Raw genomic sequence first — 19,992 nt, forward strand, 5'->3', positions numbered from 1 at the left:
AATTGTGTAATTAAAAATAAAAAAATTTGCAAAAATCTTAACTTTTGATTCTGTACGGTATTCCTGAGGGTCTATGATGGTCTCGCATCCTGAGAGCTGTTGGATTCATTTGGTTGTTAATCTGATGGCAGCAAGAGCGAGGGCCTACCATATCCACGTGAATCATGAAGCACCGGATCCCATAGCCTCCCGTCCACGCGCGCCTTTTCCATTTCAAACCAGCCAATGAGATGATGACAACACATCATCTTCTTCCTTGGAAAGTTGCAGAAACGTTTTTACAACGCTTTTTATTGAGACGCTATAAAAAGTCCACGTCTTTTACACCTGCGAAGTTAAAAACAACCAAAAACCACACAAAAATATTTCGCGACTATATGATTGCGATCGTCCAGTGTCCCTGAATCTGATTGTGGTCCTAATTTGGCCTAATACTGGCTATATCGTAAAGCCCCAAATCAAAACCTCGAAACCCTAATAATGGCTTTAAGCTTAAACATGCACAGAAAGGTAATTAAACATCCAGAAACCATAAACACAACCAGATAATCATGAATATGCAAACAAAAAATGTTTATATGGCGTGAATCAATGGAATCGAAGAAGTTTAAAAAACGATGCAAACCTTGAATTCTGGGCACGTGTTCTTGATGATTCAAGACTTGGAAAGGATTGAGACAGCTTCAAGGAAGACCACAGAAGGTGTTTGGATGCTTAATTCTTCTTGAATCGGCCTGCAATTAGAAATTCGATTTTGGAATTTCTTGCCCTTTTTGAAGCTCGGGTTTAGGTTTCTTGGAGGCATATATCTTCTCCCTTGCATCTGAATTTTTTGTATACTTATAGGAGAAGGATTTAGATTAATTATTTTGAAGAAAATCCAATCCAAACTTTGATTTGCAATTTTGAAAAATATGGTTTATGAATGCTTCTATTTTTGTTCCAAATTGCCTAAATCTCTTCCAATTACTCCATGCACGAAATTGAATCAAATATTGTGTTTAATTGGTGATTGAATTGATTGAAAAATATAACTAAATCAAATCCTTTCAGATTTCTTTGATTTACTTGATTTAAATCATATTTTAATGAATAAAAATTCAATAAAAAATCAAATAATTATCACAATTTCGTGGCATTGGTCTTGGAACTTCTAGATGACTTGGGAAGCAAGTTTGGGCCATAAATACTTGGGCTCCTTTGCAAAAGAAATCAATTTGAGGCCTATTATTTCACATTTTCCCTCTCAAATTTGTCCAACTTTGACAAGGCATATCTCCCTCAATTTTTGAGGTATGGAGGAGTTCTAGGACTTTTTAGAAACCTTAAAGAGTCCTCTAACCAATGTTTTTTGTCTCATATAAAAATAATTTCCATGCTCCTTGTGTGTTCTTTTGAACAAAATGACTTTTGGTTGACTTTTCAAAAGGACCTATAATGTTTTGGTCCATATCTCCCAAATGAAGCATTTTTAGCCTTGACTTGTGAGACAAAAAATTGTAGAGAATCAAATTTCCTTCAAAATGAGCTTTGGATGGAAAGTTTCTGATGTTCCATGTAGGAGTTATGGCTGGTCAAAGTTCAGTTGACTTTCTCCTATGAAAACCCTAATTTAGAAACTTTTGGAATTGTTGATTTCTGATCTTTCCTTGATGAACCATGATCAATTCTTGATCAAATGGTGAATGATACTTCAATATGAGGATGTTGATAAAAAATCAGGAGTTTTGCCTGTACTTTGACCACAGTTGACTTTTAGGTCAAACTAGTCGACTGTTTTGAATTGAGACCTGAAATTTGTCATGGAGATAATGTGGGGTATCATAGACCATATGGGATGCTTTGGAGCATTTGGTTCATTGATTTTCCTTCAGAAAAACAAAACCTTAAATCTTTGAGCCTTGTTTAGGAGAGGGTGTCTTTGAGCTTTGTACCTTGATTTAAATTTGAACAAGAGAAATAGTATGGGCAAATTTTGGGGTATGACAATATTCAATTCTACCAATAGCAGTTCAGAGTAAGACAAAATTCAATCCTGAAACACTTCAGTTTGCTCGCTTTGAAAACAAGTTAAAAACGCTTAAAATATTTAGTGGGATCTATTCACCCCCTCTAGATCGTAGTCTATCGTATAACACAAATTTCCCTTGTGAGGACACATATGGGATGCAAATTTGCCCACTATCAAGCTTCTCCTTAATAAAGTGTACATCAACCTCAATATGCTTAGTTCAATAATGTTGAACTGGATTATGTGCTATACGGATAGCTAACTTATTATCACAGTAGAGCTTCACGGGTCCTTCCCATTTGATTTTCAAATCTTCTAAAATATTTTTAAGCCAAAGTAATTCACAAATGCCTTGTGTCATGACTCGAAATTCAGCTCTAGCACTACAACGTGTTACTACATTTTTCTTCTTACTCCTCCAAGTCACAAGAGTTCCTCCAAGAAAGGTGCAATAACCTGTAGTGGATCTTCTATCATCAATTGAACCTTCATAGTCTGCATCAATGTAGGCTTCAAGGGTTGTATTTCCATTTCTTTTGAAAATTTGTCTTCTTCTTGGAGTTCCCTTAAGATACTGTAGGTTTTAATAAACTGCTTGTAAATGGATCTCTTTAGGACGGTGCATGAACTGACTAATCATACTTAGAACATATGCAATATCGAGTCTAGTATGAGACAAGTAAATTAATCTCCCAACTAGACGTTGATACATTTCTTTATCTAATGCAACATTTTATTATGTATTACCCAATTTAAGATTTGGATCCATAAAAACGCTCACAGGTTTACGTACTGTTATCCACGTCTCTTTGAGTAAATACTGTAGGTTTTAATGAGCTGCTTGTAAATGGATCTCTTTAGGATGGTGCATGAAAAGAAAGATAGTTTGAAAAGGGATATAAGGGTTGTTTGGTGCATTTTTTGATTCCCTTTCTAATAGAAATTGGAACGTTTAGGTCATCCTTTATTGTTTGGTTCAACATTTTATCTTATAATTCATAAGAATTTATTACCTCATTTGAAGGAGTCGAGTCATGCTCTTGAACTTCTGTTGATTAAAAAATGGCCTTTGACTTTATCATGTAAACCAAATTATTTACATATCTTACATCCATTTCAAGTCTAAGTTCATCTATGGGTGTGTTTGATTGATTTGACTCAGCTCTTAGTTCTCCATTTTCCTGAGCTTTTCTTGACCATTACTACATTAACCAACTAGGCGGAGTACTTTATCTCCTGTATGAAACGAGCCTCCACAAGTTTTCCTACTTCTTCCTCAACAACCTTTCTTTTCTATTCCCCTTCTTTCCTCTTTCATTGGATTATAGCCTTCGCTTCGGGGCGTATAGCCAATTATTGACACACTACGCCGGGATCGATGCCTGACATGTCTGCCAGGAACCATGCAAAGAGGTCAATGTTTTTCTTTAATAAGTCTCAGATATTTTATTCTTCTTCTTCTTGGAGTGTGGTCCCTATTTGTCTTGTTTGATGGGGCTCTATGTCGATCTGTATCTTCTTTAAATCTTTGACTGGTGTCAAGATGTTTTTCAGGGCTTCGTTCCGCGGGTCAATGTCCAAGAAATGGACATCACGTGGTTTATGAATTGGCGTATCCTTCTAGCATTTGCGCAACATTAAACTATCGTGATAACACTGTCCGGCTTGTTCTTGATTGCCTTTGATTACCCCTACATTCATGTCTTCCAACGGGAACTTTATTGTCAATACAGGGTGGACAGTGCCACTTCGAGAGCATTGAAAGCTGACTATTTGATGATGATATTGTAAGGGAAATGGGCATTAACGACCATGTACATGACTTTTGTCTCCTTCGCATTCCTTCCTTTACCAAATACGGTGCCGAGGATGATGTAACCTGGGACCTGTACTTGTTCTCTTGAGAAACCTACCACCAACCCCTTAAATGGTCGTAGTAAGTCCATGTCGAGCCTTAAACCCTAGAAATCTTCCCAGTACATAACATCCTCCGAACTGCCCGGGTCAATGAGGACGCGTTTTACGTCCCATTTTCCTATTTGGACATCGATCACCATAGGGTCATTTTCATGAGGGGCGATGCCTTCTAAATCTTGCCAGGAAATTTTTGATCAGGATTTCGGACGAGGGATGCTCCGAATGGAGTGTCTGCAAAACATGCATCACTTGCTTACGTAGCTTTTCCGTGATCGGTTTAACTCGCCCCTTCTTGAAAAACCTCCAGCTATAGTGTTTAATGTGTGGCGGGGAGCACTCCGCCCTCTATCTTCATTCTTGGGTTTTGTAGGGGATGCTCTCTCGTTGGCGCGGTCTCTAGAGGGCCGCCCTCCTCCCTGTCATATTTCTGGAGGCACCCTATTTGTATGAATTTTTCAATTTCATATTTCAAAGGGAAACAATCCTCGGTGTGGTATCATTGTACCTTGTGATACTTGTAGTAACTGTTAAAACTTGATCTCATAATATCTCCCCTGGGAGGTTCGACTTCTGGAATTACTCGTGCTATGTATGTTTCCATTAAGATTCTATCTACTGGTGTTTAGCGGGGTTAAATTCTCTAGTGGCCGCCTATCAAACCTTCTGAACCGAGGCAGTTTATTTCTCCCGTATAACTGCTCCTTACGCTTACCATGTCCCGATACTTCAAATCAGGCGGTCAGACCTTTCTCCTTTCCGTATATGGTCCTTTTCTCTGCGTTGCTCTCTTCGCCTATGATGTAGCACTGCGTCAACTAGTGATATCCTCCATAGAGGTGGCGGGCTTCTAGGCTAATGATTTGTTAAACTGTCCGACCCTTATCCCATTCTGGAAAGCTCCCACGAACAAATCTTGGTTGGGATTGGCCACCTTTATAGTTTTTTTGTTAAAGCGCGCCACACATTCTCTCAATGTTTCATCTTGACCCTGCCATACATTGAAGAGACCGGTGGTCGAAACCTTTCGATGTTTGCTGTCGGAGAACTGGTGTATCAACATCTTGGCTAGATCCCAATAACTGATTACCGAATGCTTGGGTAATCCCATTTACCAACGTAAGGCATCCTCTTTCAAAGTCACAACCATCACCTTGCATTTAAGTGACTCACTTGCCCTGATGATTGCCATTTGAATATTGGCGGTCAGAATATGCTCATGCGGGTCTTGTTTACCATTGAACGACAAGAGTTGAGAAGGTTTGAAGTTCTCGAGAACCTCATCGTTCCAGATTTCTTTGGATAACGGCTGAGTATCGATAGGATCATCAAGGTCCTTATCCTCGGGGGAAGGTTGAGGATGTTGTTGCTGAAGTTCGATTACAGTGTTTTGTAATTGTTCATGGCTTGGAATCTCTGACCATAACTGTTTCCCTGCTTCTTGTCCGTCTATTAGCAATTTGTGCGGCCTGAGAGAGTTTTACCAGGCCCCACGGTGGGCGCCAACTGTTCTTGAAGAACAATGTGAAGACTTCCCCGAAACTGGTGGGAGAAGCCACATTGTATTATGAGTTTTATGCTTGTCCTCTAACATATCTAGGCTACTACTATTCTTTTAGTGTTATCTCTAGTCCTGGCATTATCTCTTTATTCATAAATCTTAACTTCCGTAGTTTCCTTGTTTCCTGGGAGATCGTAAAGGGAATTAAATTCTACTTAATGAGGATGTCTCATGTAATGAAGACAGTTTGATAGGAGGAGTGGATGCGGACGACCTGGTAATGTCAGGCGAGATGCTAGTACATTCAGGATGCACATCTCAGATGTACGCATAGGACGGTCAGATAGCGGCGGACAATGCTGAGATAGACGTCCTAGATGTACATAAATCTCCCAAACACGAGACTTGTAAAAAACGATGTGTTTAAGTTAATCCCACTCAAAATATACATCTCGAGTGTACAACTTTCTTATTTAGTTTGTTGATAAATGTGCAGCACAACCTTAAAAACATGGGAGTGGATTTTCTCCCACAGAGTATATATGTAGTGAAATCTCAACCTTAAAATCAAAAATCAAAAAATTATAAAATATAAAATATAAATTTTGTTAAAGGTGTGGATGAACACTACTTCTCCTCCAATCAAATTTTCATAGGAAAGAATCCTTTTCCTAAAGACAATCTATTAAAATATTACTAGAATGTTTGGACTAATTGAAATATTTAGTTAAATCATAATATTTTAAATATTTTAACAAGTAAATTTTCTCATAGTACAACAGTATTCAAATTATTTAGAATTATAACAATTATTATTGATATTTTAAATAATAATTTTAAATTTTTTAAACTTTTTTAATACATAGTTAAAATATTAAAAATCACTAATATTTATATACAGCTCTGAAATTCGAAATTCAAATTTTAATGACAATATTTTAATATAAAAATATAAAATTTTATCTATGCTAGCCTTTTTTGATTTAATGGAGAGCGTGATGATTTGATTGGTATTAAATTAATATATATATATATATATATATATATATATATATATATATATATATATATATATATATATATATATATATATCATTTTCTACTATGACGATATTTTTTAAATATTGGTAATTGATTATAGATAAATATGATGCCTGCTGTCCTTACATTTGCATGTGCAACCCCACCATGTACAACTAAATCTCCAGTAATATTTAAAATTATTTTATTTCCTTCCCATCGTTTGTAAATCAACAAGAGACTTTTTTTATTCTCCTCAATTTCCAACCGTTATTTTTTTTTTCACTCAACCGTTATTACTCTTTAACAAAAACTAAAATGAAATATAAAACTATGTAGATATCTCCAAATCAAATGGAACAAACAAGTTCTCTCCCAATCTAATCTCCAACTGTGACCAGGTCACCTCTGATACATACTTAATTAGTAACAACAAACCCAACACAGTACAACATTAATCAACCTCATTTCAGTCCTCAATCTCAAAAACTCAAACACACTCCTAGATTCATTTGTTTTCATCTCACAAACATCAAACACATGTACATGTTTCTCAACCATGAAACCACTTCTCCTCATTCTCTTCCTCTCCCTCTCCACCACCATTACAACCCAATCTCCCTCTCTCCCTCTCCCACCAACCCCATCTCCCACATCCTCACCACCCTCAACACCTTCAACCCCATCAAAATCCACTCTTGATCCAAAACAAATCACAGCCCTACAATCCCTCAACATCCCAACCTCAAAAGACCCATGTTCCCAACCCTCCTTCCACAATGCAACCCTCTGCGACTCCTCAAAACCCTTCCGCCACCTCATCTCCCTAACCCTCTCCAACTGCTCCTCCTACGTCTCCCTCTCTTTCACCGCCCTCAAATCTCTCTCCACCCTCACCTCACTCAACCTCATCAACTGCCCCATCTCACCTATCCACTTCCCTCCCCAACTCATCTCATCTCTCACAACCTTCACCTGCATCAACAGCCTCCGCAGAGTCTCCGGCGTCTGGCTCTCTCAGCTTCAGAATCTCACCGATCTCACCGTCTCAAATGTCCAAGTCAAAGCTTCTGGCCCTTACGTCTTACTCGGCCACATGAACTACCTCAAAACCTTAACTGTTTCTCATGCTAACCTCACTGGTTTCTTACCTGGTCACATTCATTCCAATCTCACCCATGTTGATTTTTCAGGTAATCAGCTTAAAGGAAACATACCCATTTCAATCACCATGCTTGATAGTCTTCAAAGTTTGAATCTTTCTTCAAACAAACTTGCCGGTGAAATACCCTCTTCCATTGGTGACTTGATTTCTCTCAAAAACCTCTCTTTAGCTTCAAATTCATTTTCTGGGTCCATCCCAGATTCAATCTCTGCTATCCCTGGCTTACTTCATTTGGATCTGAGTTCAAATCAACTCAACGGGTCAATCCCAAAGTTCATATCTGAAATGAAGAGTATAAAATACTTGAATCTAGCTAACAATAACCTCCATGGTGTTGTTCCCTTTAACCTCACTTTCATAAAGGGGTTAGAAGTTTTCAAACTCGGTGGGAATAGCAATTTGTGTTACAATCATTCAGTTTTGTCTTCGAAGTTGAAACTTGGTGTTTCTCCTTGTGATAAATACGGGAAGCCGGTGTCGCCGCCGCCTTCGAAGGATTCTTCTGCAGATGATAGCAGTGATGATGATTATGATGATAGTGATGATGATGGTGGTAGCAAGCATAAGAAGGATAGTCATCATGGGCCTAACAAGTTTGTTCTTGGTGTGGCTATTGCACTTTCTTCCATTGTTTTTCTTATTGTTTTTTTGATTGTTTGCTCTAAATGTTGTCGTTGAAGAAAGTTTTGATTTTGGGTTTTTAGATTAGGAAAATTGATTATTTGTGTTAAGTTCAGAGGGCTTGTTTCTTATATTTAATATTTATTTATTATTATACAATTATTACTTAGAACAAAAATGGAAATCACCCAAAAAAAATGCCATTGTTACATTTTGATAGGAAGTTATGTAAAATGTGTCCACTAAATGAACAACCAAGTCATTGATGCATTTGTTTGTTCATTACATTGAGTTTAGTTTTTTACATTACTCTCAACTTTGTTTGTGTTTAGTTTGTTTGACATAAAATTTGGATTCATTTTGGGAAGAAAAATGGCTGGAAAAGATATGATGACACTCATGTCATGTTGGGCTAGAAATGGCTTAAAATGCGAATACATTATTTGTGGGTACAACTTTTGGAGAACAGATTTGTTTAGCATGAGTTGGAGATATAGCAGTTCAGGTGGATGATGATGGTTTGTTGAGTGGAGTATATAATGATGTTGTATGTATGATTGTAAATATTTGGTCCAATTTTATGGCATGTGCTGCTTTAGGTGATTGGATTGGATATGTGCTGTGACCTACCTTCATCATATGCCAGCTTTGTGTTTGCTTCTTCTTCTTCTTCACCATGTGCTTGATTGATCCTCTCATAATACATTTGTGTGTTTTATAAGCATCAATTTATTAATGTTTTGTGCTAGTTTAATTCACATGTTTTGTCCCATGTAGCACTATACCTCTTAATAAAAGCGTGTTTGGTGTATGACACATGTCTTTAAATACAAAACTGTCCATGTAAAGAGAGATTTGTAATTTATGTTATTATCATTGAGATAGAGTTATTTCATTGAGATTAAATTGTGTTCCCTTTTATTAGATTGTCAATTTGTCATTGTCGCCTTCACTATTTCAACTAGTTTATTATGGCGTAATCGTTTGTTGGCCAGCAAGAAATTTAGAACTAAATATTGATGTCAACAGAGCTTTTTATATGATGTTAAATATAAATGCATTTCATAGTCAAAGGCTGGCAAAAGATGAGAGCGTTTAAACATATAGAGAATTTGTCTTGCTGCCCTTTGAATTTGACATGCCACCCTCCTATTATTTATATTGACCAAAATGTACTTTTCATAATTTTCACTAAAAAATTGTTGACAAATTCAGTAGGTCAATTAAAAAATCCAATATGTAATTTTACCCGAACTTTTAGAAACTCAGAGAAAATCGTATTAATTTCTGGATTTTTAAAAATTTAGTTTTAAAATTTAGTAGTTCATATTGAATAGATCTATAGAAAATGAGGTTAACACTAAGATTTTTTGATTTATTAATTTTTTATATTTTTTAAAATCTGATAGTTCATATCTGTTAGACCAATAAAAAATAATTAATATTATCGAATTTTTTTATAAACTCAGTATATTTATAGTTTTTTGAATATTTGAAAAACCCGATTAAAATTATTGTCGTGTTTTAAGAACCCACGATTTAATATAGGATATTTGAAAAATCCATTATGAAAAATATGAATTTTTGTTGAATTTTTGAAAAAATTGGTATAAAATTATAAATTTTTGAAAACAAATTATGATTTTACATCGGTTTTTAAAAAATAGATGTACAATCTATATTTTTATATTAGTATTTTCATAAATTCGCGAAAAACTAGAAAAAACTACAAATAATTATTTTTGTAAATCTGATATGTTAATCTAAATCTTAAAAACTATAATTTTTTGTTTATAAAAATTAGAACACTTTTACTATAAACATTTTGATAAAATTATACAAAAACAAGTGCCAAATTGAAATAAATAGGTTAGAACAAATTCTCAAACATATACCTTACAAAGTCCAAAAATCATAGCAATGTGATGCTCAAATTTAACTTTAATATCAACCCTCACTTGTAGTGTAGGTTTAGATTCAATTTTCGCAGAATGAATGAAAAATCAAAGTTTGATGTTTCAAGAAGTCAATTTAAATAAACATAGATGATGCACCGATAATGTTTATGATTTAACATTTTAAAATATTCTGATTAAATAACTGTATAATACTACTTTACTATAATGAAAGTGCACTACTATTTTTTTTTAGTAAAAATAAATATTCATTCATTTCAATTGATAGAGTACATTGTTGCAATACAAATTAAAAATCGCCAAAAACAAAAAGGATGAATCTACAAACAAACTCACACCACCCATGTTAATAGCATAAAACAACAAATTGCATATACCTACAAAAATAACAATGACTATATTGAAATGTCGGAAATATTTATGCCTCCGGATATGTAGCGTTAATGGCACCAAAGTCATATATTGGATCTGCACTGAACCGAAACTCGTCTTTCAACTTGAAATAAATGAACACCGCACAAAGACAGAAAAACAAAAAACACCGCACAAAGACGGGAAATCAAAACAAACAACAACGCACTAAAAAGACGAAATCAAAAAAAAAAACACTAAATATATGTGAAAATCACTTATTTAATTAATAGAGGAACAAGAACGATTTAGAGGGGTGATTTTGATAAAAAATCATCCCCCTCTAAGAGATAAAGAAGAAGAAGAAAAATATGAAAGTGCACTACTATTAAACTCTTAATATAAGACTCAAATACAACTCCAATAATTGAGACCACGACAAGAGAAACTCCAATGGTTGAGATCACGACAAGAGAATTGAATCGCAACAAGCATTGAAATTGATAAGGAGTTGAATGTTGTTTCAAAAATTGGAAGTCAAATACCGATAAAAAACCGATTGTCTAAGGTATATCTAGGGGTGGCAAAACGGGCCGGGGCCCGCCAGGCCGCCCGCGCACCCGCCAAAAATTGGCGGGTTGGGTTGGGATTTTAGGCTCGCCGCTCGCCAAAGCCCGCCCCGCCAAAGCCCGCCGCTCGCCAAAACCCGCTCCTCCTCCAAAACTCACTCTTTTAGTAGTTAATTCTAGTAATTGGAATTATTGATGGTTTATTTTATACATTTATTTATAAATATATGTAATATTTTTTAGAGTAAATTTGTTAAAAAATTACTTTTATAAAAAATTGTTTTAAAAAATAAGTGAAATGTTTAATTAAAAGGTAAAAAAAACATATTAACCTATTAAAAAAATATAAATAAAAATAGGCGGGTAAGCCCGCCGCCCGCCGCCTGCCAGCCCGCCATCTTGGCGGGGCGGGCATGATTTTGATGCCCATTTTACTTGGCGGGCATGCCCGCCCCGCTCGTTTTTTGGCGGGCATAAGCCAGCGCTGGCGTAGGCTACGAAAGCGCTTCTAAAAGCGCTCTGGTAGATCCCCTATAAGAGCGCTTTTTCCAGAAAAAGCGCTCTGGTAGACCCCCCTATAAGAGCGCTTTTTCTAGAAAAAGCGCTCTTATAGGGGGGTCTACCAGAGTGCTTTTTCTGGAAAAAGCGCTCTGGTAGACCCCCTATAAGAGCGCTTTTTCTGGAAAAAGCGCTCTGGTAGCCCCCTCCCCTACTAGAGCGCTTTTCCAAAAGCGCTTTGGTAGGTTGCTTTTTTTTTTTTTATCTTTGGCAGCGCTTTTTGTAACAAAGCGCTTTAGTAGGGGGACCTTTAAGAGCGCTTTTTAAAAGCGCTGTCGTTGCTAAATGAGATATTTTAAAGTGCAGCCTATAATTTCAGCCTCCCAGATCGACCTGTAATATTTTTGACCTGGAATATTTTCAACCTGTAATATTTTCGACCTGTAATATATTTTCAACCTGTAATATTTTCGACCAGTAATATATTTTCGACGATATATTTTCAACCATAGGTAGGACTATATATATACTAATATAATACCATTATAATATCCAAAATTATATATATACATCATTATGTCAATCAAACTAAATCTCTAACATCAACAATATTATACTTCAAATATTAATTGGCAACAATATGAACAAAGTTAGTAACCATATATTCTGGAGTACTATAATATTCTCTTCAAATCGACACAAATCCTACTACATGAATAGCTGATGAATATAAAATTGACACAATTCCTCTTTGATTTCTTCCAACTTAAGTTTCGGGTAAGAAGCAGCACGAAATTCGTCAAAGTACTACAGAATAAAAACATAATATGAATGATTTAGTTAAATGTAATAAATTATAAGAAGTTATCTAATTAAGTTATAAATCCATACCGTGATTGAAATCTCTAATTGATTCATTTGAAGGATTTCTTTCATAAACCTCAAAACAAAGTATCCGCAGTCTGAACTGTTCCGCTGTATCGGACACTACATAGAAAACAAATAAGAATTTATAGTTGTCTTGTTTTATCAAGTAGCATAAATATTATAAGCAAAATTGTGAAAAATAATGTACCTGCACTTTGATCCAAGTAATGTTGTTTGATTTAGTCCGGGATACCTGTGCGTCTCGTTGACTTCGGAACACTTGTATTGATCTAACAAAAATATAAAAGCATATATTTAGATCAATCTCACAAATAATTAAATATATAAATATACAAGAATATTTAGAACGACCCCACTTACAAATCAATAATTTCCTTCATAGCCGGATAATTGCTCCACTCACCATCTACCGAATTCAGAAAATATACAATTCTCTTATCGGGTTGATAGCAAGCAACAACCAGTGTGCTCTATAAATTAAAACAATAGGTTATATAAAAATTTTGCTACGCAAAAGAAACAAAGATTAAATGAACCAAGAATGAGAAACTAACCCTACTGGTCGGGTATTATACGCCCAAAGAATCAGACTTTCTGTATTGCCGGATGACATGAATCTATCGACTAAGCGCTGTCTAACTGATTCCGGTTCCGAATCAATTGTCATTCCGCTGCAATGGGCGGAAGACACGAAACGGAATCTGTTTGACAATGCAGTCCCGCGCAACACTCTGTCATGCAACAACCTTAAATAAAAACATTATAAACATATTAGCGGATGAGTGAAAAACATAATAAACATAATGTGTGAATAAATTGTTCGACTAATTAAATAATATATCGGATGAGTGAATATTACCGGATGTACGAGTGCATATTAGCGACGCCTAGTTGTTCTTGTGTAAAAATCTCTTCCAAGTCATCTATTGCAATATGTGAAATGAATTCAACACCAAAGATACCTTCCTCCATATTGATTTGACGGAGAGCACCTTCCTTCAAATCGGACATATCAACAAGTGTTCCGAGCGTCGTCCGATACCGAGGAAAAAAAGCACCACCTTTTTTTGCCGTTTGCTTCGGAGGACCCTTAGGCGGTACGCTACGAACGACCTGTGTCACTTGTTGTGACTCCCGAGCAGATGCCTAAAAATCAAATAACGATCGATAAAATATAAAATCATGGAGTTTTACATTCAAATTATATATTAACACCTTAAATGTACCTCTTTTAGTGATGCAACAGACTCCTCCTCCTGTAAAATCCCTTTGCCCTTAATTGCGGGTTTTGTAGGAGCAGTCTAAAATTAAAATGTAAAAAATAATTAACGTAACGGTGCAAAATTGACATTCGAAAACTAAATGATTCATAATGGTTTTGAATATACCTCATCACCAATGATAATGAGCTCCGAGGGCCATGCAACAAATGACCCTATTGCATCTCGCAGCAATGTCGTCTCTGAGACCATGTCAGGTACCGGTAGCACCGCATCATGATCTAATACAACATCCACCGATACTTTCAGGTGTCCATCCGGGAGCGGTCTATGGTGAAGTAAATCTCCCACAGTGTTGTGCACTTTTCCCTTGCCAACTAGGCGATAAGACGGTGACGATAAGTATAGTTGGCAAGAAGAAATGCCCTAAACCAATAGTAAATATAAAGTCATTATCGTTAATAAAATAGAACAATTTGTAAGGAAAAGAAATTTATAATTACCTCGGGAAGTTTTCTTTGACAGTTGAAACTAGCTTTATCACTAGTTTCTTTCACCGATGCAGTATTACACTTTTCTCTCATATACATAAATTCCTGCAATTTTTGCAACACTTCTTCATTTGAAGGATTTCTTCTCCTAGGATGCTTGTAAAAAGAGGTTGGAGTCACACCATGACCCTTACCCCTCACCCGACCGGGATACTCAGGAGCATCTAGTGCTCTACTAAGTATGCTCCTATCATCCTGGTCCTCACCGGTGGACACCGATTGCGACAATGTCTCCTGTAATTCATTTACATTTCAATAATTATTAGTGGAGATAAAAAATCATTTATATATTAAAAAACATTTGATTTAATTAAAGACACAGTATTATACTTACACATTCAGCATAAACTCTCTGAACATCGGGATCGACAGCTCGATTCTTGCCCACACGAGCTTCCTTCCACAACACATGTTCAGGAAGTGAAGTTTCCTCACTTTTAGACTCCTCTAACTATGCATTGACACAAATGATAAAATCGTCAAATAAAACACATTTAGACAATTAATTAAAATGCATTTCTATTTACTTACAAGTTTATCCTCTAAGCGTGCATATCCCATACGCCCTTTTTTGTATGGATACACGCGTTTGGATGCTCTCGCACTATTCGTGGCACTCCTTTTCCGAAAATCTTCATCTCTTTGATTTACAAACTCAGCCCAATCTTTTTCATCAATGAAGATCTCATACTTTTTTGGCCGTCCCGGTGCCTCTTCAAGAAAGTTTCCATCTTTATCCTTAAGATAGGTGTTTGTCAAAAAAGCCTTCCACCCTCTATATCTTTTGCCGGCCAAACTCAGTATGTAGCGTCTACGATCATCTGGTATCTCAAAAGTCCTCTGCAAAAAAACATACGCATAGTGTGTTAGTATAAGTAATTTAAACAATTTATCGTCAAGATAATAACAACAATTAACCATATATGATATATACCTGAAGCTCGTCCCAAATCGCTTTTTTTTTTCCGCATCCAACTCTTCGCTTTTCAGATTCCATTTAGCTATGGAGATCGGAATATGCATACGAACAAGTGTACCAATATAGCTTGTCAACTTTGCAGAATTAGGACCAATTGCTTGTTTATCAAAATTCCAATCCAAACGGTATACTAATCCTTGGTCTCTATGTCGAATGATTCCCTTCATAATGGTGATGCCTCGTGCAACTTCTTTTGCTTCAGTATCAGGTGGAGCATTTGTATCTGTGGCATCTCTTTCTTGAGCATCTCTTTCTTGTGAGTTTTCTTGTGAGTTTTCAGGTGGAGCATCTCTATCCGGAGCCATTGAACCTGTATCAAACAAACTAAAGCACATTAGTACACTATTAATAAGCTAACAATCTATAAAAGTCAAATGGAAGTCAAACCATGCATGTACAAGTAAATCGGAAACGAAATCGGTACAAATCAAAATAAGCGTCAAAAAAGAAAGTTGTCGGAATTTAACGAAATTTACATGGCTATGGTAAAACGTCCCCACGGACTCAAAAATAAAGTCGGTTTTCCAAAATTCAGACCCTAAGCCCGACTTTTGATTACGGGCAGAAGCAAAACCGATAAAAAAACAGTCCCGAAATGTAAAGATAAGTGCATGAGCAGCTCCGGAATCGTCAAAATAGTATAGTTACATGTAAAGAAGTCAACAAACGGATACATGGTTCAAAAGTTATGTACAAAACGAGAATATGTACCAAAATTGAATAAGTACTATACTATTGAATAAAACAATCGGTACAAATTGAATAAAGCAAATTTGTCGGAATATGTATACTATTACCTTTATCACTAACGTCTCTTTCTTTTCTTGGTAGGATTGTGTTCTACGCGTCTCTTAACAACGCGGACGGTTGGATTGATCCAAATACCCTCATTATGATCATTTCTAGTACACGATTCATTCTCATTTTGATCGTTTCTTGTACAAGATTCAATGCCAACACCAATATCACCTTGATCTTCAATGTTTTCATCAACTATTTTGTTAGATAAAAGCACTATAGACCATTTCGTACTTGTCGGATCATTGACATAGAACACTTGTTTAGCTTGAGAGGCTAGAATGAAAGGCTCATCTTTGTACCCTACCCTATTGAGATCCACTGGCAAAAATCCTGACTTATCCATTCGTATGCCACTATTATTTTCAACCCACTTGCAACCAAATACAGGAATCTGAAACTTCGCGTAATCAAACACCAAAATGCGCTCGATAACCCCAAAATATGACAAATTTGCAAATTTCGGATTTAAGTCATTCGCACTTGATATGTGCATTGCTTCAGCTACCAAGGTAACACCACTATTTTGCATAGTACTTTTATCATCCTGTTCTTTGGTATAAAATGTGTATCCATTAATTGCGTATGCGCTATAAGAAAGCACAATTACACTTGGACCATAGGCTAAACATCTCAACCTTTCTGTTACTGAAGCAGGATCTGAATGATACTTTGAATAAATATGATCCCTAAACCACGGTATGAAACTTCGATTGTGCTCTCGTACTATCCAGTTCTCATTTCTATTTGGATTTAAATCTCGGAGAACAACCTTGTGCATTTCAACATACGGCTCAACCTCAATCTCATTGTGCAGAACATACAAGTGCGCTTGATCCCGTTCGACCATTGATACTGTCACAACTTTATTTCCAATTAGCCTTTTTCCTTCTTTTTTTTCGACAATATGAGATTTGGGGAGTCCAATTGATTGAACATTTGACAGATATTCAGTACAAAACTCAACCGCTTCTTCAACAACGTATCGTTCGGCAATACAACCCTCCGGTCGACTTCTGTTTTTCACGTACCCTTTTAATATTTTCATATAACGTTCAGCAGGGTACATCCATCTCATATAAGCTGGTCCGCACAATTGTGTCTCTTTCACAAGATGAACGACTAGATGAACCATTATGTCAAAAAACGAGGGAGGAAAATACATTTCAAGATCACATAAAGTAACAACTATCTCTTTTTGCAATGTTGGTAAGATCGCGGGATCGACCACCTTACTGCAAATTGACCTGAAGAAGAAACACAGCTTAGTTATTGCGCTTCTTACTTTTTCTGGCAGAATAGAACGTATACCTATTGGTAAAAAGTGTTCCATTATAACATGGCAATCATGCGTCTTCAAACTCTTTTACTTGAGGTCTTTCATGGACACAAGTCTTCTAATATCTGAAGAGTAGCCTTCTGGAACTTTAACTTCACTGAGGAACTTACACAATGTTTTCTTCTCCTTTCTAGATAGAGTGTAAACAGCAGGTGGCAGATATGTTCGTTTTCCTTTCATCACGGGTCCCAATTCAGTTCTCATTCCCATGTTTACCATGTCCTTCCTTATTTTGAGGCCATCCTTAGACTTTCCTTGTATATTGAGTAACGTACCTATGACGCTGTCAAATACATTTTTTTCAATATGCATAACATCCAGGAAATGTCTTACGTACAACGACTTCCAATATGGAAGTTCAAAAAAAATTGACTTCTTCTTCCACCCACCCTTGACAAGTGAATGTGCAAAAGGCTTGCCAAACTGAGTGCTCACATCTTTCACCTTTTCAAAAATTTGATCACCAGACAAAAAAGGCGGGGCTGTATGATGTTCGGCCTTTCCATTGAATGCTTTTCTCCATCCACGGTAGTGATGATTAGAATTTAAGAATCTACGATGGCCGAGAAAGACATTCTTCTGACAAAGCTCCAATCGTGTCGTATCGGTTTCATCTTCACAAACAGGACACGCCTTTTGACCTTTATTGCTGTACCCGGATAGATTTCCGTATGCTGGAAAATCATTAATTGTTCCAAACAACATCGCCCTCAAGTTGAAACTTTCCTTCCTATACCCATCGTAAACCTCCACACCGTTCTCCCACAAAAACTTTAAATCTTCGATTAACGGTGCCAAGTATAAGTCTATGTCATTCCCTGGTTGTTTAGGCCCAGAAATTAGCATAGATAACATCATGTACTTACGCTTCATACATAGCCACGGAGGTAGGTTATATATCATAAGAATCACATGCCATGTGCTATGCGAGATACTTTGAATACCATGCGGGTTCATTCCATCAGTAGACAATGACAACCGAAGGTTTCTTGCTTCTTTTCCAAATTCAGGATAATCAGTATCAACTTTCGACCATTGTGGTGAGTCTGCCGGATGTCGCAACTTTCCATCAATAATTCTTTCATCTGCATGCCAAGTCAAGTGTCTTGAATCGGTCTCACTACGATACATGCGTCTAAATCTCGGAATTATAGGAAAATACCATAAGACTTTAGCAGGAGACAACTTTTTCTTATATCGAGGGGCACCACATTTAGGACACTCATTCAACGCTGCATACTCGTTTTGAAACAAAACGCAATCGTTTGGACATGCATGTATCTTATCATAGCTCATGCCAATAGAGGACAACATCTTTTTGGCTTCATACGTTCGATTGGGAAGAACATTATCCTTTGGTAGCATATCTTTCATAAGGGCTAATAACTCTGTGAAACTTTTATCCGACCATCCATTGTCCGCCTTTAAGTTGTACAACTTTAACACCGCAGACAATCTTGTGAATTTTGAACAACCATCATACAACGGTTTCTCTGCATCGCTTACCAACCTCTCAAACATTTTGGGACAATCCGCAAGATCTTCTTCAAGCGCTTCTGCAATCTCTTCGACTCGATCGCAATCGTATGTGTCTGTGCAATCGTCGTTTGAAGCATACTTCCTATTACATCTCGACTCAGCATTCCCGTTACTTTTCTCACCATGCATTGTCCAACATGTATAACTTCTATCAATTCCAAACCGTAGTAAATGGGATGCCAACTTATTCCCGTCAACCTTACCTCCATAACAGCAACCCAAGCAAGGACACGACATTCGAAGCGGGTCTTCGGAGTGCGCAACCGCAAACTCAACGAATTCCCATACCCCTTTCTCGTACTCTTTCGACAATCGGTTTGAATTCATCCATGTCTTATCCATGTCTTAATTAAGCTAAACAAATGCTTCTTGGTTTCTCTATCAGGTACTAAGGAATTCTGTCAAGATAATAAATAGCTATCATCATAATAGAATACCTAATCAGAATACCTAATCAGAATACCCGATTTCTTAAAGAAGACATTACCTTATTTCAAGGTAATATAAGTCCACAAACCAAAAAACTGGTTGAGAGACACTAAATTGATATTAAATAGAACCATAAACAATAAACTATAAGCAGAAAATAACAAACTATACGCAAGAAGAAAGGGATAGTAACCTGAGTTAGACTTGATGTGGGAGATGGGTAGGTTTGAATCGGCGTTGTACAAGTAGAAACCAGAGACTTCAAAGTAACTGTAAAATTAAACACACACACACACACACGATGCAGTTAAATAATATGATTAAAATTATAAAGTCCAAGACCATTTTATAATTAACCTACTTCTAGGGATTTTACTAAAATTGTTTTAGCAAGCAATTCAAAGACAATAGGGATTTTACTGAAACTGTTTTAGCAAGCAATTCAAAATCCTACCATTGCACCATACTGATAATTGGAATAGTAAAAAACACAAAAGGATAAGTTCAACAAATCAAATAGAAGTAATTCGATAAATTTAAATATTATTTTTCATATATCAAATGAAACATATCAGTTATTATTTTACCATATCCTTTTCAATTAAAAGCACTTCTCAAATTGTATTGGCATAATCTGAAAAAATGAGTTTGTTTCACCTCCAAAGTCTAATATAAATTCTTGC

The 19,992-nt window shown here is 36.3% G+C and overlaps 2 protein-coding genes across 2 annotated transcripts; one reads left to right on the forward strand and one right to left on the reverse strand.

Moving 5' to 3' along the window:
* The first annotated feature begins 6,791 nt into the window (after positions 1-6,791).
* LOC131644864 (receptor-like protein 51) lies at positions 6,792-9,478 on the forward strand. The gene has a single exon (XM_058915477.1). It carries the CDS (start codon positions 7,006-7,008, stop codon positions 8,287-8,289), a length of 1,284 nt encoding a protein of 427 aa, XP_058771460.1. The 5' UTR covers positions 6,792-7,005; the 3' UTR covers positions 8,290-9,478.
* Positions 9,479-15,425: 5,947 nt separating this feature from the next.
* Positions 15,426-17,524, reverse strand: LOC131622383 (uncharacterized). The gene is made up of 2 exons (XM_058893413.1): positions 16,002-17,524; positions 15,426-15,514 (listed from the first exon to the last, which is right to left on the reverse strand). The coding sequence occupies exon 1, from the start codon at positions 17,333-17,335 to the stop codon at positions 16,010-16,012; it is 1,326 nt and encodes a 441-aa protein (XP_058749396.1). The 5' UTR covers positions 17,336-17,524; the 3' UTR covers positions 15,426-15,514; positions 16,002-16,009.
* Between the last annotated feature and the right edge of the window lie 2,468 nt (positions 17,525-19,992).

The sequence above is a fragment of the Vicia villosa genome, linkage group LG1 (assembly GCF_029867415.1).
Source record: "Vicia villosa cultivar HV-30 ecotype Madison, WI linkage group LG1, Vvil1.0, whole genome shotgun sequence".
In the NCBI taxonomy this organism is placed as follows: domain Eukaryota; kingdom Viridiplantae; phylum Streptophyta; class Magnoliopsida; order Fabales; family Fabaceae; genus Vicia; species Vicia villosa.